The 27,487-nt window shown below is 39.4% G+C and overlaps 1 protein-coding gene across 1 annotated transcript in view; it reads right to left on the minus strand.

The window, feature by feature from the left end:
• Positions 1 to 1,363: 1,363 nt before the first annotated feature.
• LOC148070986 (uncharacterized) overlaps positions 1,364 to 27,487 on the minus strand; it is a 110,149-nt gene continuing 84,025 nt past the window's right edge. The window contains exons 25-30 of the mRNA XM_087801453.1: positions 23,851 to 24,006; positions 23,700 to 23,798; positions 7,419 to 7,574; positions 7,268 to 7,366; positions 2,228 to 2,371; positions 1,364 to 2,167 (exon numbers count right to left, since the gene is read on the minus strand). Coding sequence (XP_087657579.1) covers positions 2,087 to 2,167; positions 2,228 to 2,371; positions 7,268 to 7,366; positions 7,419 to 7,574; positions 23,700 to 23,798; positions 23,851 to 24,006 — 735 coding nt within the window. The 3' untranslated portion in view covers positions 1,364 to 2,086. The remainder of the gene's footprint in view (positions 2,168 to 2,227; positions 2,372 to 7,267; positions 7,367 to 7,418; positions 7,575 to 23,699; positions 23,799 to 23,850; positions 24,007 to 27,487) is intronic.

The following is a 27,487-nucleotide window of genomic DNA, read 5'->3' on the forward strand; positions in this document are numbered from 1 at the left end:
TGTGTCTGCAGTCTGCCAAACACAAACATCTCCAAGCTGAACAACAACATCAGCAGCAGCAGCTCAGGAGCTCCGGACAAGGACTGACCATCTTCCGTGACGTGAGTTCATCTCCTCTTTTTCTAGTTACACTTGGTTTTTTAAAATGAAATTAAAGTAGTTGGTTCAAAACAAATTTTCTTTATAGCTTATGTGGTCGGCTTGGTGCCTTTCCAGGGTGTCCCTTCAGCCCTTGCTAGATTACTGCTTGGTTCATCTTGAGTCGTCCCTGATGACTGTCACGGTTGAGTAGATTATATATATTTTGTAAATAATATGAGTTGTTTTGGTGAGCCTTCCTGTGATTAAATGGCTGTCTTTCCAGGGTGTCCCCTATCATTACAATTAAAGATACATATGGGAGTGAAAAATATGGTGATAGAGTTTATTTATTTATTTATTATTTATGTATTTATTCACATTAAAATGAAGAATTTGATATAATGATATCGTGAAAAGTCCCAAATAGAGTTAGCAACATCCCTTTTTTTAAAGTAATACTATCAATATTAAATAAGACAAGAAATAAGTATAATTTCTTGTGAAAAAAATATTTCATTTTAAATATTGAAAGATTTACATGCAACAGAATAACTAACGCTGTCATGTTCTGGCAATCATATATTTGTATATATATACATATATACATATATAAACAAGAACATCTACTCGTTTTCCATCACATTTCTATCTTCCTACCATTTCTCTGTTTATGCAATTTTTTATTTACCTTCTCTATTGAAATAGATAATCTCTGTTCTTAAAACACTTTTAAAACTAGGATAACTTAATCCAATTTAATCTAGACAAACTTTAATCAGCATCATTTTGAGCAAACCATCACATGGGCCAAAAAAAATGACTCAAAAAGCCATATTTGGACCCTGATCCTTGAGTTTGACTCTGATTAAGACTAATAGAAGTCTATGGGAACATGAACATTAATTCTCCTTTAAACTATTACATTTGTAACAGATCCTGACAGACTGTGTGTCAATGAAATGTAGATGAGATGGATGGAAACACGGTGAGGGTAAAATATTTCAACAAAATTATACACCATCAGGTGATTTAAAAACATTATAAAATTGACATGCACTCACCTGAGAGATATCGTGAATAAAGGTCAGAGCCAGACCCCTAAATTTAAATTTGAAAAGTGTATACAAAATAAAGTAAATTACATTTTATAAGGCAAAAAAAGAGAACTTTATTTGGATAACACATTTTTTAAATAATGGTTAGCACAATACCTCTGCTTTGGCACAAATCTTACATTTTTTTAATATATTATCCAAGATTATTTTTTTTAAAGAGACCATGATGAGAAGAAAATGTGTTACTTTTATTTGATAGCTTTGTTAGCTTAGCATAATAGCATTCATTTGTTCGAGTTAGCATCTCCGCTTGCTTTGGTTGGTTAGCAATTAGCTTAACTTCTTAAAAAGGAATCGTTATTTAAGACAACACATCAGGACAACATGCAACAGATCGACAGTTGACGCAACATATGGTCAGATGACACGCAGGACGACGCAACCGCAGACGGCGATTTGTGGCACTTATGGAACGCCATACTTTTCAACAAACGCTGTTCAATTATTATCATCTTCAAGCTAACACAACACACAAGAGAGACGGTATTTTAAACACACTATTAGCTACTGGCTAGCAAGGGTTCCTTCTGGGTCATTGGTAAAGAAAAAGTAGCTACTGGGAGCTACTAGGTTATATTTAACATAACCAGAAAAAGAAACAAAACACACAAAAATGAAAGTTCCCAGCATTGATTTTTCTCTACAGAGAACAAATGAAGTACAATATATCAAAAATAGCAAGGAGTGTATCCATACTTTAGTGGTTTTAAGGCACAATAAACATTCACTTTTTTTTAAAGATTTATAACACGTGTTACTAGTGTACCCTGAGAACGTTTACATTTCTTCTGTCATTCAACCTTACTTGGAGAGTGCCTCCCAATAATCTTGATTATAATTCAGATTCAATGAGAAAAAAAGTGTTTTTAATTCATGACATCGTCCAAATGTCAGTGACAATTTTGGCAATTGGGATGACAGAGTTGGTTGTTGACGCGACACCCGAAGCCTCCACTTGCGTCTCCAGTACCCTGTGGAGACGACGCACCGTTAAACGTTGAACCAACTCTCTGTGTCGCCCGCTCACTCACGTTCGGACCCCAGCGAGCCTGTTTGGTGACCCAGCAGATTTCCGTCTTGCACATCACGCAGCAGATCCAGTCGCAGCCGTCCTTCTTCTGGACGATGATGTCGCACCGCGGACAATGCATGGCCTCGCCGCTCTGCAGCAGGTTCTGAACAAAGAGAGTGACTCCACATGAATAGGAGTCTCACACATGTACAATAGTCCAAAATCTCACACCTGTGTAGAAGTCCAAAATCTCACACATGTACAATAGTCCAAAATCGAACACCTGTAAAGAAGTCTAAAGTCTCACAGGTGAAAAGGAGTTAAAAATCTCACACCTGTACTGAAGTCTAAGGTCTCACAGGTGTAGAAGAGTTCAAAATCTTACACCTGTATAGAAGTCTAATGTCTCACAGGTGTAGAGGAGTTCAAAATCTTACACCTGTATAGAAGTCTAAAGTCTCACAGGTGTAGAAGAGTTCAAAATCTCACACCTGTATAGAAGTCTAAAGTCTCACAGGTGAAAAGGAGTTCAAAATCTCACACCTGTATAGAAGTCTAAAGTCTCACAGGTGTAGAAGAGTTCAAAATCTCACACATGTATAGAAGTCTAAAGTCTCACACGTGTAGAAGAGTTCAAAATCTCACACCTGTATAGAAGTCCAAAATCTCACACATGTACAATAGTCCAAAATCTCACACCTGTGTAGAAGTCCAAAATCTCACACATCAATAGTCCAAAATCTCATACCTGTGTAGAAGTCCAAAATCTCACACATGTACAATAGTCCAAGATCTCACACATGTACAATAGTCCAAAATCTCACACCTGTGTAGATTTCCAAAATCTCACACATGTACAATAGTCCAAAATCTCACACCTGTATAGAAGTCCAAAATCTCACACATGTACAATAGTCCAAAATCTCACGCCTGTATAGAAGTCCAAAATCTCACACATGTACAATAGTCCAAAATCTCACACATGTACAATAGTCCAAAATCTCACACCTGTATAGAAGTCCAAAATCTCACACATGTACAATAGTCCAAAATCTCACACCTGTGAAGAAGTCCAAAATCTCACACATGTACAATAGTCCAAAATCTCACACCTGTATAGAAGTCCAAAATCTCACACATGTACAATAGTCAAAAATCTCACACCTGTGTAGAAGTCCAAAATCTCTCACCTGTGTAGAAGTCCAAAATCTCACACATGTACAATAGTCCAAAATCTCACACCTGTGTAGAAGTCCAAAATCTCACACATCAATAGTCCAAAATCTCATACCTGTGTAGAAGTCCAAAATCTCACACATGTACAATATTCCAAAATCTCACACCTGTATAGAAGTCCAAAATTTCACACATGTACAATACTCCAAAATCTCACACCTGTGTAGAAATCCAAAGTCTCACAGGTGAAAAGGAGTTAAAAATCTCACACCTGTATATAAGTCAGAAGTCTCACACATGTACAATAGTCCAAAATCTCACACCTGTAAAGAAGTCTAAAATCTCACACATGTACAATGGTCCAAAATCTCACACATGTATAGAAGTCCAAAATCTCACACCTGTATAGAAGTCTTAAGTCTCACAGGTGAAAAGGAGTTCAAAATCTCACACCTGTATAGAAGTCCAAAATCTCACACATGTACAATAGTCCAAAATCTCACACCTGTGTAGAAGTCCAAAATCTCACACATGTACAATAGTCCAAAATCTCACACCTGTATAGAAGTCCAAAATCTCACACATGTACAATAGTCCAAAATCTCACAACTGTATAGAAGTCCAAAATCTCACACATGTACAATAGTCCAAAATCTCATACCTGTGTAGAAGTCCAGAATCTCACACATGTACAATAGTCCAAAATCTCACACCTGTATAGAAGTCCAAAATCTCACACATTTACAATAGTCCAAAATCTCACACATGTACAATAGTCCAAAATCTCACACCTGTATATAAGTCAGAAGTCTCACACATGTACAATAGTCCAAAATCTCACACCTGTAAAGAAGTCTAAAATCTCACACATGTACAATAGTCCAAAATCTCACACATGTATAGAAGTCCAAAATCTCACACCTGTATAGAAGTCTAAAGTCTCACAGGTGAAAAGGAGTTCAAAATCTCACACCTGTATGGAAGTCTAAAGTCTCACAGATGTAGAAGAGTTCAAAATCTTACACCTGTATAGAAGTCTAAAGTCTCACAGGTGAAAAGGAGTTAAAAATCTCACACCTGTATAGAAGTCTAAAGTCTCACAGGTGTAGAAGAGTTCAAAATCTTACACCTGTATAGAAGTCTAAAGTCTCACAGGTGAAAAGGAGTTAAAAATCTCACACCTGTATAGAAGTCTAGAGTCCCACAGGTGTAGAAGAGTTCAAAATCTCACACCTGTATGGAAGTCTAAAGTCTCACAGATGTAGAAGAGTTCAAAATCTTACACCTGTATAGAAGTCTAAAGTCTCACAGGTGAAAAGGAGTTAAAAATCTCACACCTGTATAGAAGTCTAAAGTCTCACAGGTGTAGAAGAGTTCAAAATCTTACACCTGTATAGAAGTCTAAAGTCTCACAGGTGAAAAGGAGTTAAAAATCTCACACCTGTATAGAAGTCTAGAGTCCCACAGGTGTAGAAGAGTTCAAAATCTCACACATGTATAGAAGTCTAAAGTCTCACAGGTGTAGAAGAGTTCAAAATCTCACACCTGTATAGAAGTCTAAAGTCTCACAGGTTTGAGGATTTCAAAATCTTACACCTGTATAGAAGTCTAAAGTCTCACAGGTGTAGAAGAGTCCAAAATCTCACACCTGTATAGAAGTCTAAAGTCTCACAGGTGTAGAGGAGTCCAAAATCTCATACCTGTATAGAAGTCCAAAATCTCACAGGTGAAAAGGAGTTAAAAATCTCACACCTGTATAGAAGTCTAAAGTCTCACAGGTGTAGAGGAGTCCAAAATATCACACTTGTATAGAAGTCTAAAGTCTCACAGGTGTAGATGAGTCCAACATATCACACCTGTATAGAAGTCTAAAGTCTCACAGGTGTAGAGGAGTCCAAAATCTCACACCTGTATAGAAGTCTAAAGTCTCACAGGTGAAAAGGAGTTAAAAATCTCACACCTGTATAGAAGTCTAAAGTCTCACAGGTGTAGAAGAGTTCAAAATCGTACACCTGTATAGAAGTCTAAAGTCTCACAGGTGAAAAGGAGTTAAAAATCTCATACCTGTATAGAAGTTTAAAGTCTCACAAGTGTAGAAGAGTTTAAAATCTCACAAATGTATAGAAGTCTAAAGTCTCACAGGTGTAGAAGAGTCCAAAATCTCACACCTGTATAGAAGTCTAAAGTCTCACAGGTGTAGAGGATTTCAAAATCTTACACCTGTATAGAAGTCTAAAGTCTCACAGGTGTAGAATAGTCCAAAATCTCACACATGTACAATAGTCCAAAATCTCACACCTGTGTAGAAGTCCAAAATCTCACACATCAATAGTCCAAAATCTCATACCTGTGTAGAAGTCCAAAATCTCACACATGTACAATAGTCCAAAATCTCATACCCGTGTAGAAGTCCAAAATCTCACACATGTACAATAGTCCAAAATCTCACACCTGTATAGAAGTCCAAAATCTCACACATGTACAATAGTCCAAAATCTCACACCTGTGTAGAAGTCCAAAATCTCACAAATGTACAATAGTCCAAAATCTCACACCTGTATAGAAGTCCAAAATCTCACACATGTACAATAGTCCAAAATCTCACACCTGTGTAGAAATCCAAAGTCTCACAGGTGAAAAGGAGTTAAAAATCTCACACCTGTATATAAGTCAGAAGTCTCACACATGTACAATAGTCCAAAATCTCACACCTGTATAGAAGTCTAAAATCTCACACATGTACAATAGTCCAAAATCTCACACATGTATAGAAGTCCAAAATCTCACACCTGTATAGAAGTCTAAAGTCTCACAGGTGAAAAGGAGTTCAAAATCTCACACCTGTATAGAAGTCTAAAGTCTCACAGGTGAAAAGGAGTTAAAAATCTCACACCTGTATAGAAGTCTAAAGTCTCACAGGTGTAGAGGAGTCCAAAATCTCACACCTGTATAGAAGTCTAAAGTCTCACAGGTGAAAAGGAGTTCAAAATCTCACACCTGTATGGAAGTCTAAAGTCTCACAGGTATAGAGGAGTCCAAAATCTCACACCTGTATAGAAGTCTAAAGTCTCACAGGTGAAAAGGAGTTCAAAATCTCACACATGTATGGAAGTCTAAAGTCTCACAGGTGTAGAAGAGTCCAAAATCTTATGCCTGTATAGAAGTCCAAAATCTCACAGGTGAAAAGGAGTTAAAAATCTCACACCTGTATAGAAGTCTAAAGTCTTACAGGTGTAGAAGAGTTGAAAATCGTACACATGTATAGAAGTCTAAAGTCTCACAGGTGAAAAGGTGTTAAAAATCTCACACCTGTATAGAAGTCTAAAGTCTCACAGGTGTAGAAGAGTCCAACATCTCACACCTGTATAGAAGTCTAAAGTCTCACAGGTGTAGAAGAGTTCAAAATCTTACACATGTATAGAAGTCTAAAGTCTCACAGGTGAAAAGGAGTTCAAAATCTCACACCTGTATAGAAGTCTAAAGTCTCACAGGTGTAGAAGAGTCCAACATCTCACACCTGTATAGAAGTCTAAAGTCTCACAGGTGTAGAAGAGTCCAACATCTCACACCTGTATAGAAGTCTAAAGTCTCACAGGTGTAGAAGAGTTCAACATCTCACACCTGTATAGAAGTCTAAAGTCTCACAGGTGTAGAAGAGTTCAACATCTCACACCTGTATAGAAGTCTAAAGTCTCACAGGTGTAGAGGAGTTAAAAATCTCACACCTGTTTAGAAGTCTAAAGTCTCACAGGGGTAGAGGATTTCAAAATCTTACACATGTATAGAAGTCCCTCTTCATTGTGAAAGTGACACAATGTAAAAGACATTGGACCCAACGTCTCTGAACGATGACTCAGCTCTATGACAACATTGTGTGACTCACGTCCAGCATCTGTTTGGTCTTCTTTGCAGCGTCGTCGTTCTTCGCCCGGACGCGGAGGTCATCCTGGTAATCTTTGCAGTTCATGCCCGTGTGTATGGCCTGTAAACAACACCATTAGCTTCGCACAGAAACTTGGGAAGACAACAGTTACCCTGCAGAGGATGCAGTTGACGGATTGACACAGAGGGCAGTGGAACTCGTTGACTTCGTCCTCGTAGTTGCACCGTCCGCGACAGTTGGGCGTCTTGCAGTGGAAGCTTTGAAGTGAGCTGAGTTTGTCGTACACCAGTTGAATTTTCCGGGCGCTCTGGTGCGAGGAGTTCAAAATTTTATACATGTATAGAAGTCTAAAGTCTCACAGGTGTAGAAGAGTCCAACATCTTACACATGTATAGAAGTATTAAGTCTCACAGGTGTAGAGGAGTCCAACATCTCACACATGTACAATAGTCCAAAATCTCATACCTGTGTAGAAGTCCAAAATCTCACACATGTACAATAGTCCAAAATCTCACACCTGTGTAGAAGTCCAAAATCTCACACATGTACAATAGTCCAAAATCTCACACCTGTATAGAAGTCCAAAATCTCACACATGTACAATAGTCCAAAATCTCACACCTGTGTAGAAGTCCAAAATCTCACACATCAATAGTCCAAAATCTCATACCTGTGTAGAAGTCCAAAATCTCACACATGTACAATAGTCCAAGATCTCACACATGTACAATAGTCCAAAATCTCACACCTGTGTAGATTTCCAAAATCTCACACATGTACAATAGTCCAAAATCTCACACCTTCCGCTTCCGGTGAGCCTTTGATCGGCTGCTTGAAACGTAAGCTCCTGCAATAATTGCCAAAAACAGTCGTTTTAACGACTACTTGTCCGGATTTTATGCTCATATCACTTAAGATATGTCTCAAGCATCTCGGATCTATGATCGTGTTGCTCTTCTCAACATCAGAGAGTCGATGGAGGACTTCACTCGCGTCAGTTACCAACGTCCGGTGAACGTGTTTCCGGCTCCGCTTCTCATCGACTCGGACTCTGTGGAATATCGTTTGATCTCTCGAGTACCGGGCGATTTCCACAAGGGATCGAGTCAGGCTGGAGTACAGGTCAGGATGAGACGTGCAGTTGCGATCGCTCGGAACAACTCTGACGTCATCGAACGTCATCGATGTTTGATCGACATTCCTCTCACTGTGTATGACGACACATCAGCGCTGCCGTCTGTCCAGACCTCAACGAAAGGTGGTAAGATTTTTTCATTTCCTCTCTTTAAGTCGACTTTTACAACCGAGTTGAACTTCAGTGACAGCTGGTACCCACGTGACCGCTGTTCGCTTCAAAAGATCCCGCTCTGCGCGCCTGTCAGTGACGCGGCGTCGTCAGTGACGTCATCGGTGCTGAATGTGGGACTTCTTAATGTTCGCTCCATTACTAATAAATCCTTTATTCTTAATGATCTTTTCACAAGAGTTAATTTGGATTTATTATGTCTTTCTGAGACTTGGCAGAGAGAGGAAGAGTTTATTCATCTGAACGAACTCTGTCCAGTAGGGAGCGCTGTCCTGGGGAAGCCTCGCCTCTCTGGTCGTGGAGGAGGTCTTGCTACTGTTTTTAGGGAGAGTTGTTCTTGCAAAGTGATTCAGACACAGGAATTCACTTCTTTTGAGTCTCAGATGATCTTGGTTGGTTCTACAAGACCTTTCTATTGTGTGTCAATCTACCGTCCGCCTTGTCCTGCGGCGGTGTTCTTGAATGACTTTAGTGACTTCTTATCTTCCATTATTCAGATGGAATCTGTTCTTATTCTTGGAGACTTTAATCTTCATGTTGATGACGTCACATCTTGTTCTGCTAAAGAACTTTTAACTTTAACTGAAGCCTTTAATTTTGAGCAACATGTTTCTGAACCCACTCATCAAAAAGGCCACATTTTAGACTTAGTTTTTACTCTTGGCCTGAACATTTCTAATGTATCTGTACATGATCTCCATCTGAGTGATCATTCTCTTGTCTTGTTCAACCTGGACTTCATCCCTGAACCTAAGCCTTTGAAAGTTAGGTCTCAGAGGCGTGTCATCTCAGCCGATACTGCAGACAGTTTTTCTGCTATGTTTGACCGTCTTTCCTTTGATGACTGTCCAGATGTGGACAGTTTGATTCACTGTTACACTGATCATTGTGTTGAAATACTGGATCAAGTGGCACCTGTTAAATCGAACTTGAAAATTCAGAAAAAACGGTGCCCTTGGACAAATGAAGATCTCTTGAGTCTGAAGAGACTTTGTCGAAAGACTGAGCGTCTCTGGAAGTCTACTAAACTTGAGGTGCACAGACTTCACCTCAGGGATTTGTTGACTTCTTACAATGAGATGGTAGAAACTGCTAGATCTGATTACATCAGAAAACTGGTAGCAGCAAATAGGAAAAACCCCAAAGTTTTGTTTGACACGATTAATTCTCTCGTGTCTCCTGCTCCTCAAATCACGCCGGTCTTCTGTGAAGCTGACAGCAATGCATTGTTGAGATTTTTCATTGACAAAATTAAATTGATCAAAGAGAAAATCTCTCCCCCTTTGTTGGGAACCCCTACTGTCTCTGAGCCCATCTCCTCCTCTTGGTCATCCTTCACTGCTGTATCTTTGGGTGATATTTCAGCACTAGTGAACAAGATGAAACCCTCCTCTTGCTCAGATGACGTCCTTCCTTGTAGGCTTTTTATCAAAGTATTTGATGTAATTGGCCCCTGGGTTACCAATATGGTAAACCTCTCCCTTTCCACAGGGGTTTTTCCCAATGCATTTAAACATGCCATTGTGGAGCCTCTGCTCAAAAAACCAGGCTTAGACCCAACTGACCTCAGTAATTTCAGGCCTATTTCTAAGCTCCCTTTCTTGTCCAAGATCTTGGAGAAGGTGGTGTCTGAGCAGCTGTCTTTGTTCCTGGATCAGAGCGACATCCATGAGAAGTTTCAGTCTGGCTTCCGTAAACATCACTCTACGGAGACAGCTTTATTGAAAGTGTCCAGTGACATCATGATGTCGGCTGACTCTGGTAAATTCACTGTTCTGGTTCTCTTGGATCTGTCGTCAGCCTTTGACACAGTTGATCACCAGATCCTGCTGAGAAGACTAAGGGATGAAGTGGGACTGTCTGGGTCTGTGTTAGAATGGTTCTCATCTTACCTTTCTGGGCGCAGTTTTAGTGTATCTGCCAATCAAATGAGGTCTGAATCGGCAGATCTGTTGTGTGGAGTCCCTCAAGGTTCTGTTCTGGGTCCTTTATTGTTTTTGCTGTACTTGATTCCCCTTGGTAAAATCATTCAGAGATTTCCAGATGTTTCTTATCACATTTTTGCTGATGACATCCAGCTCTACTGCTCTTTTGACCCAACTGAGCCCCAAAGGCTGAACAGCTTAGTCAATTGTTTGCTAGAAATCAAACAATGGCTGAGTGAAAACACTTTACAGCTTAATGTGGACAAAACTGAAACTCTGGTGATTGCTCCTGATGATAAGATTCCAGGGTTGAGTCAGTACTTGGGTGACTTAGGTCAGTCTGTCAAACTGAGCCTGAGAAACCTGGGTGTTGTATTTGATAAAGACATGTCTCTTGTTCAACACTGCAGAAAACTGACCAGAAACTGTTTCCTTCAACTGAGAAAAATCTCTAAACTTAGGAAAATGTTGTCACAACATGATCTGGAGCTTGTAATCCATGCGTTTGTTTCTTCTCGTCTGGACTATTGTAACAGTTTGTTTTCATGTCTTAACAAGAAGGAGCTGTCTCGTCTGCAGTTGATTCAGAACTCTGCAGCGAGAATTCTGACCCGCTCTAGTAGAAGAACTCACATTTCTCCGATCCTTAAAACTCTTCACTGGCTTCCAGTTTCTTTCAGGATCAACTTTAAAATTCTGGTTCTTACTTTCAGATCTATTCATGGTCAGACTCCTCCTTACATCACTGATCTGATCCAGCCTTACACCCCAGCTCGGTCTCTGAGGTCTGTGGATCAGAATCTACTTATGGTTCCACGCACACGGCTCAGGACCAGAGGAGAGAAATCTTTTCAGGCTGTTGCTCCTAAGCTTTGGAACGATCTACCTCTCTCTTTGCGCTTGATGGAGTCTACTGACTCCTTTAAGAAACATCTTAAGACGTTTCTATTTGTTCAGGCTTTTCCTTGAATTTCTCGAACTCCTGTGTTGTTCTCGGTGTTGTCTTGATCTTTGAAGTATGTACTGTTTTGAGTATTGTTTTGATTGTTAAAGCGCTTTGTGACCCTGGTCTCGAAAAGCGCTATATAAATAAATATTACTTACTTACTTACTTACCTGTATAGAAGTCCAAAATCTCACACATGTACAATAGTCCAAAATCTCACACCTGTATAGAAGTCCAAAATCTCACACCTGTGTAGAAGTCCAAAATCTCTCAGCTGTGTAGAAGTCCAAAATCTCACACATGTACAATAGTCCAAAATCTCACACCTGTGTAGAAGTCCAAAATCTCACACATCAATAGTCCAAAATCTCATACCTGTGTAGAAGTCCAAAATCTCACACATGTACAATAGTCCAAAATCTCACACCTGTATAGAAGTCCAAAATCTCACACATGTACAATAGTCCAAAATCTCACACCTGTATAGAAGTCCAAAATCTCACACCTGTGTAGAAGTCCAAAATCTCTCACCTGTGTAGAAGTCCAAAATCTCACACATGTACAATAGTCCAAAATCTCACACCTGTGTAGAAGTCCAAAATCTCACACATCAATAGTCCAAAATCTCATACCTGTGTAGAAGTCCAAAATCTCACACATGTACAATAGTCCAAAATCTCACACCTGTATAGAAGTCCAAAATCTCACACATGTACAATAGTCCAAAATCTCACACCTGTATAGAAGTCCAAAATCTCCCACATGTACAATAGTCCAAAATCTCACACCTGTGTAGAAGTCCAAAATCTCACAAATGTACAATAGTCCAAAATCTCACACCTGTATAGAAGTCCAAAATCTCACACATGTACAATAGTCCAAAATCTCACACTGTATAGAAGTCCAAAATCTCAGAAATGTACAATAGTCCAAAATCTCATACCCGTGTAAAAGTCCAAAATCTCACACATGTACAATAGTCGCACAGGTGTAGAGGAGTTCAAAATTTTACACATGTATAGAAGTCTAAAGTCTCACAGGTGTAGAAGAGTTCAAAATCTCACACCTGAATAGAAGTATAAAGTCTCACAGGTGTAGAAGAGTTCAAAATCTTACACCTGTATAGAAGTCTAAAGTCTCACAGGTGTAGAAGAGTTCAAAATCTCACACCTGTATAGAAGTCTAAAGTCTCACAGGTGTAGAGGATTTCAAAATCTCGCACCTGTATAGAAGTCTAAAGTCTCACAGGTGTAGAGGAGTCCAAAATCTCACACCTGTATAGAAGTCTAAAGTCTCACAGGTGAAAAGGAGTTAAAAATCTCACACCTGTATAGAAGTCTAAAGTCTCACAGGTGTAGAGGAGTCCAAAATCTCACACCTGTATAGAAGTCCAAAATCTCACAGGTGAAAAGGAGTTAAAAATCTCACACCTGTATAGAAGTCTAAAGTCTCACAGGTGAAGAAGACTTCAAAATCTTACACATGTATAGAAGTCTAAAGTCTCACAGGTGAAAAGGAGTTAAAAATCTCACACCTGTATAGAAGTCTAAAGTCTCACAGGTGTAGAGGAGTCCAAAATCTCACACCTGTATAGAAGTCTAAAGTCTCACAGGCGAAAAGGAGTTCAAAATCTCACACCTGTATAGAAGTCTAAAGTCTCACAGGTGTAGAGGAGTCCAAAATCTCACACCTGTATAGAAGTCTAAAGTCTCACAGGTGAAAAGGAGTTCAAGATCTCACACCTGTATAGAAGTCTAAAGTCTCACAGGTGTAGAGGAGTCCAAAATCTCACACCTGTATAGAAGTCTAAAGTCTCACAGGTGTAGAAGAGTTCAAAATCTTACACCTGTATAGAAGTCTAAAGTCTCACAGGTGAAAAGGAGTTAAAAATCTCACACCTGTATAGAAGTCTAAAGTCTCACAGGTGTAGAAGAGTTCAAAATCTCACACATGTATAGAAGTCTAAAGTCTCACAGGTGTAGAAGAGTTCAAAATCTCACACATGTATAGAAGTCTAAAGTCTCACAGGTGTAGAGGAGTCCAAAATCTCATACCTGTATAGAAGTCCAAAATCTAACAGGTAAAAAGGAGTTAAAAATCTCACACCTGTATAGAAGTCTAAAATCTCACACCTGTATAGAAGTTTAAAGTCTCACAGGTGTAGAAGAGTTCAAAATCTTACACCTGTATAGAAGTCTAAAGTCTCACAGGTGAAAAGGAGTTAAAAATCTCACACCTGTATAGAAGTCTAAAGTCTCACAGGTGTAGAACACTTCAAAATCTTACACATGTATAGAAGTCTAAAGTCTCACAGGTGAAAAGGAGTTAAAAATCTCACACCTGTATAGAAGTCTAAAGTCTCACAGGTGTAGAGGAGTCCAAAATCTCACACCTGTATAGAAGTCTAAAGTCTCACAGGTGTAGAAGAGTTCAAAATCTTACACCTGTATAGAAGTCTAAAGTCTCACAGGTGAAAAGGAGTTAAAAATCTCACATCTGTATAGAAGTCTAAAGTCTCACAGGTGTAGAGGATTTCAAAATCTTACACCTGTATAGAAGTCTAAAGTCTCACAGGTGTAGAAGAGTCCAAAATCTCACACCTGTATAGAAGTCTAAAGTCTCAAAGGTGAAAAGAAGTTAAAAATCTCACGCCTGTATAGAAGTCCAAAATCGCACAGGTGTAGAGGAGTTCAAAATTTTACACATGTATAGAAGTCTAAAGTCTCACAGGTGTAGAGGAGTCCAAAATCTCACACCTGTATAGAAGTCTAAAGTCTCACAGGTGAAAAGGAGTTAAAAATCTCACGCCTGTATATAAGTCAGAAGTCTCACAGGTGAAAAGAAGTTAAAAATCTCACGCCTGTATAGAAGTCCAAAATCGCACAGGTGTAGAGGAGTTCAACATTTTACACATGTATAGAAGTCCAAAATCGCACAGGTGTAGAGGAGTTCAAAATCTCACACCTGTATAGAAGTCTAAAGTCTCACAGGTGAAAAGGAGTTCAAAATCTCACACCTGTATGGAAGTCTAAAGTCTCACAGGTGTAGAGGAGTCCAAAATCTCACACCTGTATAGAAGTCTAAAGTCTCACAGGTGTAGAAGAGTTCAAAAATCTCACACATGTATAGAAGTCTAAAGTCTCACAGGTGTAGAAGAGTCCAAAATCTCACACCTGTATAGAAGTCTAAAGTCTTACAGGTGCAGAGGAGTCCAAAATCTCACACATGTTTAGAAGTCTAAAGTCTCACAGGTGTAGAGGATTTCAAAATCTTACACCTGTATAGAAGTCTAAAGTCTCACAGGTGTAGAAGAGTCCAAAATCTCACACCTGTATAGAAGTCTAAAGTCTCACAGGTGTAGAAGAGTTCAAAATCTTACACCTGTATAGAAGTCTAAAGTCTCACAGGTGAAAAGGAGTTAAAAATCTCACACCTGTATAGAAGTCTAAAGTCTCACAGGTGTAGAGGAGTTCAAAATCTTACACATGTATAGAAGTCTAAAATCTCACAGGTGAAAAGGAGTTAAAAATCTCACACCTGTATAGAAGTCTAAAGTCTCACAGGTGTAGAAGAGTTCAAAATCTTACACATGTATAGAAGTCTAAAGTCTCACAGGTGAAAAGGAGTTAAAAATCTCACACCTGTATAGAAGTCTAAAGTCTCACAGGTGTAGAGGAGTCCAAAATCTCAAACCTGTATAGAAGTCTAAAGTCTCACAGGTGTAGAAGAGTTCAAAATCTTACACCTGTATAGAAGTCTAAAGTCTCACAGGTGAAAAGGAGTTAAGAATCTCACACCTGTATAGAAGTCTAAAGTCTCACAGGTGTAGAAGAGTTCAAAATCTCACACATGTATAGAAGTCTAAAGTCTCACAGGTGTAGAAGAGTCCAAAATCTCACACCTGTATAGAAGTCCAACGTCTTACAGGTGTAGAGGAGTCCAAAATCTCACACATGTTTAGAAGTCTAAAGTCTCACAGGTGTAGAGCATTTCAAAATCTTACACCTGTATAGAAGTCTAAAGTCTCACAGGTGTAGAAGAGTTCAAAATCTCATACCTGTATAGACGTCCAAAATCTCACAGGTGAAAAGGAGTTGAAAATCTCACACCTGTATAGAAGTCTAAAGTCTCACAGGTGTAGAAGAGTCCAACATCTCACACCTGTATAGAAGTCTAAAGTCTCACAGGTGTAGAAGAGTCCAACATCTCACACCTGTATAGAAGTCTAAAGTCTCACAGGTGTAGAGGAGTTAAAAATCTCACACCTGTTAGAAGTCTAAAGTCTCACAGGTGAAAAGGAGTTAAAAATCTCACAAATGTATAGAAGTCTAAAGTCTCACAGGTGTAGAGGAGTTAAAAATCTCACACCTGTTAGAAGTCTAAAGTCTCACAGGTGAAAAGGAGTTAAAAATCTCACAAATGTATAGAAGTCTAAAGTCTCACAGGTGTAGAGGAGTTAAAAATCTCACACCTGTTAGAAGTCTAAAGTCTCACAGGTGAAAAGGAGTTCAAAATCTTACACATGTATAGAAGTCTAAAGTCTCACAGGTGAAAAGGAGTTAAAAATCTCACACCTGTATAGAAGTCTAAAGTCTCACAGGTGTAGAGGAGTCCAAAATCTCACACCTGTATAGAAGTCTAAAGTCTCACAGGTGTAGAGGAGTCCAAAATCTCACACCTGTATAGAAGTCTAAAGTCTCACAGGCAAAAAGGAGTTCAAAATCTCACACCTGTATAGAAGTCTAAAGTCTCACAGGTGTAGAGGAGTCCAAAATCTCACACCTGTATAGAAGTCTAAAGTCTCACAGGTGAAAAGGAGTTCAAGATCTCACACCTGTATAGAAGTCTAAAGTCTCACAGGTGTAGAGGAGTCCAAAATCTCACACCTGTATAGAAGTCTAAAGTCTCACAGGTGAAAAGGAGTTAAAAATCTCACACCTGTATAGAAGTCTAAAGTCTCACAGGTGTAGAAGAGTTCAAAATCTCACACATGTATAGAAGTCTAAAGTCTCACACGTGTAGAAGAGTTCAAAATCTCACACCTGTATAGAAGTCCAAAATCTCACACATGTACAATAGTCCAAAATCTCACACCTGTGTAGAAGTCCAAAATCTCACAGATGTACAATAGTCCAAAATCTCACACCTGTATAGAAGTCCAAAATCTCACAGGTGTAGAAGAGTCCAAAATCTCACACCTGTATAGAAGTCCAACGTCTTACAGGTGTAGAGGAGTCCAAAATCTCACACATGTTTAGAAGTCTAAAGTCTCACAGGTGTAGAGCATTTCAAAATCTTACACCTGTATAGAAGTCTAAAGTCTCACAGGTGTAGAAGAGTTCAAAATCTCATACCTGTATAGACGTCCAAAATCTCACAGGTGAAAAGGAGTTAAAAATCTCACACCTGTATAGAAGTCTAAAGTCTCACAGGTGTAGAAGAGTTCAAAATCTTACACATGTATAGAAGTCTAAAGTCTCACAGGTGAAAAGGAGTTAAAAATCTCACACCTGTATAGAAGTCTAAAGTCTCACAGGTGTAGAAGAGTCCAACATCTCACACCTGTATAGAAGTCTAAAGTCTCACAGGTGTAGAAGAGTCCAACATCTCACACCTGTATAGAAGTCTAAAGTCTCACAGGTGTAGAGGAGTTAAAAATCTCACACCTGTTAGAAGTCTAAAGTCTCACAGGTGAAAAGGAGTTAAAAATCTCACACATGTATAGAAGTCTAAAGTCTCACAGGTGAAGAAGACTTCAAAATCTTACACATGTATAGAAGTCTAAAGTCTCACAGGTGAAAAGGAGTTAAAAATCTCACACCTGTATAGAAGTCTAAAGTCTCACAGGTGTAGAGGAGTCCAAAATCTCACACCTGTATAGAAGTCTAAAGTCTCACAGGTGTAGAGGAGTCCAAAATCTCACACCTGTATAGAAGTCTAAAGTCTCACAGGCAAAAAGGAGTTCAAAATCTCACACCTGTATAGAAGTCTAAAGTCTCACAGGTGTAGAGGAGTCCAAAATCTCACACCTGTATAGAAGTCTAAAGTCTCACAGGTGAAAAGGAGTTCAAGATCTCACACCTGTATAGAAGTCTAAAGTCTCACAGGTGTAGAGGAGTCCAAAATCTCACACCTGTATAGAAGTCTAAAGTCTCACAGGTGAAAAGGAGTTAAAAATCTCACACCTGTATAGAAGTCTAAAGTCTCACAGGTGTAGAAGAGTTCAAAATCTCACACATGTATAGAAGTCTAAAGTCTCACACGTGTAGAAGAGTTCAAAATCTCACACCTGTATAGAAGTCCAAAATCTCACACATGTACAATAGTCCAAAATCTCACACCTGTGTAGAAGTCCAAAATCTCACAGATGTACAATAGTCCAAAATCTCACACCTGTATAGAAGTCCAAAATCTCACACATGTACAATAGTCCAAAATCTCACACCTGTGTAGAAGTCCAAAATCTCACACATCAATAGTCCAAAATCTCATACCTGTGTAGAAGTCCAAAATCTCACACATGTACAATAGTCCAAGATCTCACACATGTACAATAGTCCAAAATCTCACACCTGTGTAGATTTCCAAAATCTCACACATGTACAATAGTCCAAAATCTCACACCTGTATAGAAGTCCAAAATCTCACACATGTACAATAGTCCAAAATCTCACGCCTGTATAGAAGTCCAAAATCTCACACATGTACAATAGTCCAAAATCTCACACATGTACAATAGTCCAAAATCTCACACCTGTATAGAAGTCCAAAATCTCACACATGTACAATAGTCCAAAATCTCACACCTGTGTAGAAGTCCAAAATCTCACACATGTACAATAGTCCAAAATCTCACACCTGTATAGAAGTCCAAAATCTCACACATGTACAATAGTCAAAAATATCACACCTGTGTAGAAGTCCAAAATCTCTCACCTGTGTAGAAGTCCAAAATCTCACACATGTACAATAGTCCAAAATCTCACACCTGTGTAGAAGTCCAAAATCTCACACATCAATAGTCCAAAATCTCATACCTGTGTAGAAGTCCAAAATCTCACACATGTACAATATTCCAAAATCTCACACCTGTATAGAAGTCCAAAATTTCACACATGTACAATACTCCAAAATCTCACACCTGTAAAGAAGTCTAAAATCTCACACATGTACAATGGTCCAAAATCTCACACATGTATAGAAGTCCAAAATCTCACACCTGTATAGAAGTCTTAAGTCTCACAGGTGAAAAGGAGTTAAAAATCTCACACCTGTATAGAAGTCCAAAATCTCACACATGTACAATAGTCCAACATCTCACACCTGTGTAGAAGTCCAAAATCTCACACATGTACAATAGTCCAAAATCTCACACCTGTATAGAAGTCCAAAATCTCACACATGTACAATAGTCCAAAATCTCACACCTGTATAGAAGTCCAAAATCTCACACATGTACAATAGTCCAAAATCTCATACCTGTGTAGAAGTCCAGAATCTCACACCTGTATAGAAGTCCAAAATCTCACACATTTACAATAGTCCAAAATCTCACACATGTACAATAGTCCAAAATCTCACACCTGTATAGAAGTCCAAAATCTCACACATGTACAATACTCCAAAATCTCACACCTGTGTAGAAGTCTAAAGTCTCACAGGTGAAGAAGACTTCAAAATCTTACACATGTATAGAAGTCTAAAGTCTCACAGGTGAAAAGGAGTTAAAAATCTCACACCTGTATAGAAGTCTAAAGTCTCACAGGTGTAGAGGAGTCCAAAATCTCACACCTGTATAGAAGTCTAAAGTCTCACAGGTGTAGAGGAGTCCAAAATCTCACACCTGTATAGAAGTCTAAAGTCTCACAGGCAAAAAGGAGTTCAAAATCTCACACCTGTATAGAAGTCTAAAGTCTCACAGGTGTAGAGGAGTCCAAAATCTCACACCTGTATAGAAGTCTAAAGTCTCACAGGTGAAAAGGAGTTCAAGATCTCACACCTGTATAGAAGTCTAAAGTCTCACAGGTGTAGAGGAGTCCAAAATCTCACACCTGTATAGAAGTCTAAAGTCTCACAGGTGTAGAAGAGTTCAAAATCTCACACATGTATAGAAGTCTAAAGTCTCACACGTGTAGAAGAGTTCAAAATCTCACACCTGTATAGAAGTCCAAAATCTCACACATGTACAATAGTCCAAAATCTCACACCTGTGTAGAAGTCCAAAATCTCACAGATGTACAATAGTCCAAAATCTCACACCTGTATAGAAGTCCAAAATCTCACACATGTACAATAGTCCAAAATCTCACACCTGTGTAGAAGTCCAAAATCTCACACATCAATAGTCCAAAATCTCATACCTGTGTAGAAGTCCAAAATCTCACACATGTACAATAGTCCAAAATCTCACACCTGTGTAGATTTCCAAAATCTCACACATGTACAATAGTCCAAAATCTCACACCTGTATAGAAGTCCAAAATCTCACACATGTACAATAGTCCAAAATCTCACGCCTGTATAGAAGTCCAAAATCTCACACATGTACAATAGTCCAAAATCTCACACATGTACAATAGTCCAAAATCTCACACCTGTATAGAAGTCCAAAATCTCACACATGTACAATAGTCCAAAATCTCACACCTGTGTAGAAGTCCAAAATCTCACACATGTACAATAGTCCAAAATCTCACACCTGTATAGAAGTCCAAAATCTCACACATGTACAATAGTCAAAAATATCACACCTGTGTAGAAGTCCAAAATCTCTCACCTGTGTAGAAGTCCAAAATCTCACACATGTACAATAGTCCAAAATCTCACACCTGTGTAGAAGTCCAAAATCTCACACATCAATAGTCCAAAATCTCATACCTGTGTAGAAGTCCAAAATCTCACACATGTACAATATTCCAAAATCTCACACCTGTATAGAAGTCCAAAATTTCACACATGTACAATACTCCAAAATCTCACACCTGTAAAGAAGTCTAAAATCTCACACATGTACAATGGTCCAAAATCTCACACATGTATAGAAGTCCAAAATCTCACACCTGTATAGAAGTCTTAAGTCTCACAGGTGAAAAGGAGTTAAAAATCTCACACCTGTATAGAAGTCCAAAATCTCACACATGTACAATAGTCCAACATCTCACACCTGTGTAGAAGTCCAAAATCTCACACATGTACAATAGTCCAAAATCTCACACCTGTATAGAAGTCCAAAATCTCACACATGTACAATAGTCCAAAATCTCACACCTGTATAGAAGTCCAAAATCTCACACATGTACAATAGTCCAAAATCTCATACCTGTGTAGAAGTCCAGAATCTCACACCTGTATAGAAGTCCAAAATCTCACACATTTACAATAGTCCAAAATCTCACACATGTACAATAGTCCAAAATCTCACACCTGTATAGAAGTCCAAAATCTCACACATGTACAATACTCCAAAATCTCACACCTGTGTAGAAATCCAAAGTCTCACAGGTGAAAAGGAGTTAAAAATCTCACACCTGTATATAAGTCAGAAGTCTCACACATGTACAATAGTCCAAAATCTCACACCTGTAAAGAAGTCTAAAATCTCACACATGTACAATAGTCCAAAATCTCACACATGTATAGAAGTCCAAAATCTCACACCTGTATAGAAGTCTAAAGTCTCACAGGTGAAAAGGAGTTCAAAATCTCACACCTGTATGGAAGTCTAAAGTCTCACAGATGTAGAAGAGTTCAAAATCTTACACCTGTATAGAAGTCTAAAGTCTCACAGGTGAAAAGGAGTTAAAAATCTCACACCTGTATAGAAGTCTAAAGTCTCACAGGTGTAGAAGAGTTCAAAATCTTACACCTGTATAGAAGTCTAAAGTCTCACAGGTGAAAAGGAGTTAAAAATCTCACACCTGTATAGAAGTCTAGAGTCCCACAGGTGTAGAAGAGTTCAAAATCTCACACATGTATAGAAGTCTAAAGTCTCACAGGTGTAGAAGAGTTCAAAATCTCACACCTGTATAGAAGTCTAAAGTCTCACAGGTTTGAGGATTTCAAAATCTTACACCTGTATAGAAGTCTAAAGTCTCACAGGTGTAGAAGAGTCCAAAATCTCACACCTGTATAGAAGTCTAAAGTCTCACAGGTGTAGAGGAGTCCAAAATCTCATACCTGTATAGAAGTCCAAAATCTCACAGGTGAAAAGGAGTTAAAAATCTCACACCTGTATAGAAGTCTAAAGTCTCACAGGTGTAGAGGAGTCCAAAATATCACACTTGTATAGAAGTCTAAAGTCTCACAGGTGTAGAGGAGTCCAACATATCACACCTGTATAGAAGTCTAAAGTCTCACAGGTGTAGAGGAGTCCAAAATCTCACACCTGTATAGAAGTCTAAAGTCTCACAGGTGAAAAGGAGTTAAAAATCTCATACCTGTATAGAAGTTTAAAGTCTCACAAGTGTAGAAGAGTTTAAAATCTCACAAATGTATAGAAGTCTAAAGTCTCACAGGTGTAGAAGAGTCCAAAATCTCACACCTGTATAGAAGTCTAAAGTCTCACAGGTGTAGAGGATTTCAAAATCTTACACCTGTATAGAAGTCTAAAGTCTCACAGGTGTAGAATAGTCCAAAATCTCACACATGTACAATAGTCCAAAATCTCACACCTGTGTAGAAGTCCAAAATCTCACACATCAATAGTCCAAAATCTCATACCTGTGTAGAAGTCCAAAATCTCACACATGTACAATAGTCCAAAATCTCATACCCGTGTAGAAGTCCAAAATCTCACACATGTACAATAGTCCAAAATCTCACACCTGTATAGAAGTCCAAAATCTCACACATGTACAATAGTCCAAAATCTCACACCTGTGTAGAAGTCCAAAATCTCACAAATGTACAATAGTCCAAAATCTCACACCTGTATAGAAGTCCAAAATCTCACACATGTACAATAGTCCAAAATCTCACACCTGTGTAGAAATCCAAAGTCTCACAGGTGAAAAGGAGTTAAAAATCTCACACCTGTATATAAGTCAGAAGTCTCACACATGTACAATAGTCCAAAATCTCACACCTGTATAGAAGCCTAAAATCTCACACATGTACAATAGTCCAAAATCTCACACATGTATAGAAGTCCAAAATCTCACACCTGTATAGAAGTCTAAAGTCTCACAGGTGAAAAGGAGTTCAAAATCTCACACCTGTATAGAAGTCTAAAGTCTCACAGGTGAAAAGGAGTTAAAAATCTCACACCTGTATAGAAGTCTAAAGTCTCACAGGTGTAGAGGAGTCCAAAATCTCACACCTGTATAGAAGTCTAAAGTCTCACAGGTGAAAAGGAGTTCAAAATCTCACACCTGTATGGAAGTCTAAAGTCTCACAGGTATAGAGGAGTCCAAAATCTCACACCTGTATAGAAGTCTAAAGTCTCACAGGTGAAAAGGAGTTCAAAATCTCACACATGTATGGAAGTCTAAAGTCTCACAGGTGTAGAAGAGTCCAAAATCTTATACCTATATAGAAGTCCAAAATCTCACAGGTGAAAAGGTGTTAAAAATCTCACACCTGTATAGAAGTCTAAAGTCTTACAGGTGTAGAAGAGTTCAAAATCGTACACATGTATAGAAGTCTAAAGTCTCACAGGTGAAAAGGTGTTAAAAATCTCACACCTGTATAGAAGTCTAAAGTCTCACAGGTGTAGAAGAGTCCAACATCTCACACCTGTATAGAAGTCTAAAGTCTCACAGGTGTAGAAGAGTTCAAAATCTTACACATGTATAGAAGTCTAAAGTCTCACAGGTGAAAAGGAGTTCAAAATCTCACACCTGTATAGAAGTCTAAAGTCTCACAGGTGTAGAAGAGTCCAACATCTCACACCTGTATAGAAGTCTAAAGTCTCACAGGTGTAGAAGAGTCCAACATCTCACACCTGTATAGAAGTCTAAAGTCTCACAGGTGTAGAAGAGTTCAACATCTCACACCTGTATAGAAGTCTAAAGTCTCACAGGTGTAGAAGAGTTCAACATCTCACACCTGTATAGAAGTCTAAAGTCTCACAGGTGTAGAGGAGTTAAAAATCTCACACCTGTTTAGAAGTCTAAAGTCTCACAGGGGTAGAGGATTTCAAAATCTTACACATGTATAGAAGTCCCTCTTCATTGTGAAAGTGACACAATGTAAAAGACATTGGACCCAACGTCTCTGAACGATGACTCAGCTCTATGACAACATTGTGTGACTCACGTCCAGCATCTGTTTGGTCTTCTTTGCAGCGTCGTCGTTCTTCGCCCCGACGCGGAGGTCATCCTGGTAATCTTTGCAGTTCATGCCCGTGTGTATGGCCTGTAAACAACACCATTAGCTTCGCACAGAAACTTGGGAAGACAACAGTTACCCTGCAGAGGATGCAGTTGACGGATTGACACAGAGGGCAGTGGAACTCGTTGACTTCGTCCTCGTAGTTGCACCGTCCGCGACAGTTGGGCGTCTTGCAGTGGAAGCTTTGAAGTGAGCTGAGTTTGTCGTACACCAGTTGAATTTTCCGGGCGCTCTGGTGCGAGGAGTTCAAAATTTTATACATGTATAGAAGTCTAAAGTCTCACAGGTGTAGAAGAGTCCAACATCTTACACATGTATAGAAGTATTAAGTCTCACAGGTGTAGAGGAGTCCAACATCTCACACATGTACAATAGTCCAAAATCTCATACCTGTGTAGAAGTCCAAAATCTCACACATGTACAATAGTCCAAAATCTCACACCTGTGTAGAAGTCCAAAATCTCACACATGTACAATAGTCCAAAATCTCACACCTGTATAGAAGTCCAAAATCTCACACATGTACAATAGTCCAAAATCTCACACCTGTGTAGAAGTCCAAAATCTCACACATCAATAGTCCAAAATCTCATACCTGTGTAGAAGTCCAAAATCTCACACATGTACAATAGTCCAAGATCTCACACATGTACAATAGTCCAAAATCTCACACCTGTGTAGATTTCCAAAATCTCACACATGTACAATAGTCCAAAATCTCACACCTTCCGCTTCCGGTGAGCCTTTGATCGGCTGCTTGAAACGTAAGCTCCTGCAATAATTGCCAAAAACAGTCGTTTTAACGACTACTTGTCCGGATTTTATGCTCATATCACTTAAGATATGTCTCAAGCATCTCGGATCTATGATCGTGTTGCTCTTCTCAACATCAGAGAGTCGATGGAGGACTTCACTCGCGTCAGTTACCAACGTCCGGTGAACGTGTTTCCGGCTCCGCTTCTCATCGACTCGGACTCTGTGGAATATCGTTTGATCTCTCGAGTACCGGGCGATTTCCACAAGGGATCGAGTCAGGCTGGAGTACAGGTCAGGATGAGACGTGCAGTTGCGATCGCTCGGAACAACTCTGACGTCATCGAACGTCATCGATGTTTGATCGACATTCCTCTCACTGTGTGTGACGACACATCAGCGCTGCCGTCTGTCCAGACCTCAACGAAAGGTGGTAAGATTTTTTCATTTCCTCTCTTTAAGTCGACTTTTACAACCGAGTTGAACTTCAGTGACAGCTGGTACCCACGTGACCGCTGTTCGCTTCAAAAGATCCCGCTCTGCGCCCCTGTCAGTGACGCGGCGTCGTCAGTGACGTCATCGGTGCTGAATGTGGGACTTCTTAATGTTCGCTCCATTACTAATAAATCCTTTATTCTTAATGATCTTTTCACAAGAGTTAATTTGGATTTATTATGTCTTTCTGAGACTTGGCAGAGAGAGGAAGAGTTTATTCATCTGAACGAACTCTGTCCAGTAGGGAGCGCTGTCCTGGGGAAGCCTCGCCTCTCTGGTCGTGGAGGAGGTCTTGCTACTGTTTTTAGGGAGAGTTGTTCTTGCAAAGTGATTCAGACACAGGAATTCACTTCTTTTGAGTCTCAGATGATCTTGGTTGGTTCTACAAGACCTTTCTATTGTGTGTCAATCTACCGTCCGCCTGGTCCTGCGGCGGTGTTCTTGAATGACTTTAGTGACTTCTTATCTTCCATTATTCAGATGGAATCTGTTCTTATTCTTGGAGACTTTAATCTTCATGTTGATGACGTCACATCTTGTTCTGCTAAAGAACTTTTAACTTTAACTGAAGCCTTTAATTTTGAGCAACATGTTTCTGAACCCACTCATCAAAAAGGCCACATTTTAGACTTAGTTTTTACTCTTGGCCTGAACATTTCTAATGTATCTGTACATGATCTCCATCTGAGTGATCATTCTCTTGTCTTGTTCAACCTGGACTTCATCCCTGAACCTAAGCCTTTGAAAGTTAGGTCTCAGAGGCGTGTCATCTCAGCCGATACTGCAGACAGTTTTTCTGCTATGTTTGACCGTCTTTCCTTTGATGACTGTCCAGATGTGGACAGTTTGATTCACTGTTACACTGATCATTGTGTTGAAATACTGGATCAAGTGGCACCTGTTAAATCGAACTTGAAAATTCAGAAAAAACGGTGCCCTTGGACAAATGAAGATCTCCTGAGTCTGAAGAGACTTTGTCGAAAGACTGAGCGTCTCTGGAAGTCTACTAAACTTGAGGTGCACAGACTTCACCTCAGGGATTTGTTGACTTCTTACAATGAGATGGTAGAAACTGCTAGATCTGATTACATCAGAAAACTGGTAGCAGCAAATAGGAAAAACCCCAAAGTTTTGTTTGACACGATTAATTCTCTCGTGTCTCCTGCTCCTCAAATCACGCCGGTCTTCTGTGAAGCTGACAGCAATGCATTGTTGAGATTTTTCATTGACAAAATTAAATTGATCAAAGAGAAAATCTCTCCCCCTTTGTTGGGAACCCCTACTGTCTCTGAGCCCATCTCCTCCTCTTGGTCATCCTTCACTGCTGTATCTTTGGGTGATATTTCAGCACTAGTGAACAAGATGAAACCCTCCTCTTGCTCAGATGACGTCCTTCCTTGTAGGCTTTTTATCAAAGTATTTGATGTAATTGGCCCCTGGGTTACCAATATGGTAAACCTCTCCCTTTCCACAGGGGTTTTTCCCAATGCATTTAAACATGCCATTGTGGAGCCTCTGCTCAAAAAACCAGGCTTAGACCCAACTGACCTCAGTAATTTCAGGCCTATTTCTAAGCTCCCTTTCTTGTCCAAGATCTTGGAGAAGGTGGTGTCTGAGCAGCTGTCTTTGTTCCTGGATCAGAGCGACATCCATGAGAAGTTTCAGTCTGGCTTCCGTAAACATCACTCTACGGAGACAGCTTTATTGAAAGTGTCCAGTGACATCATGATGTCGGCTGACTCTGGTAAATTCACTGTTCTGGTTCTCTTGGATCTGTCGTCAGCCTTTGACACAGTTGATCACCAGATCCTGCTGAGAAGACTAAGGGATGAAGTGGGACTGTCTGGGTCTGTGTTAGAATGGTTCTCATCTTACCTTTCTGGGCGCAGTTTTAGTGTATCTGCCAATCAAATGAGGTCTGAATCGGCAGATCTGTTGTGTGGAGTCCCTCAAGGTTCTGTTCTGGGTCCTTTATTGTTTTTGCTGTACTTGATTCCCCTTGGTAAAATCATTCAGAGATTTCCAGATGTTTCTTATCACATTTTTGCTGATGACATCCAGCTCTACTGCTCTTTTGACCCAACTGAGCCCCAAAGGCTGAACAGCTTAGTCAATTGTTTGCTAGAAATCAAACAATGGCTGAGTGAAAACACTTTACAGCTTAATGTGGACAAAACTGAAACTCTGGTGATTGCTCCTGATGATAAGATTCCAGGGTTGAGTCAGTACTTGGGTGACTTAGGTCAGTCTGTCAAACTGAGCCTGAGAAACCTGGGTGTTGTATTTGATAAAGACATGTCTCTTGTTCAACACTGCAGAAAACTGACCAGAAACTGTTTCCTTCAACTGAGAAAAATCTCTAAACTTAGGAAAATGTTGTCACAACATGATCTGGAGCTTGTAATCCATGCGTTTGTTTCTTCTCGTCTGGACTATTGTAACAGTTTGTTTTCATGTCTTAACAA

This window comes from Callionymus lyra, chromosome 10 (genome assembly GCF_982586985.1).
Source record: "Callionymus lyra chromosome 10, fCalLyr1.hap1.1, whole genome shotgun sequence".
NCBI lineage: Eukaryota > Metazoa > Chordata > Actinopteri > Syngnathiformes > Callionymidae > Callionymus > Callionymus lyra.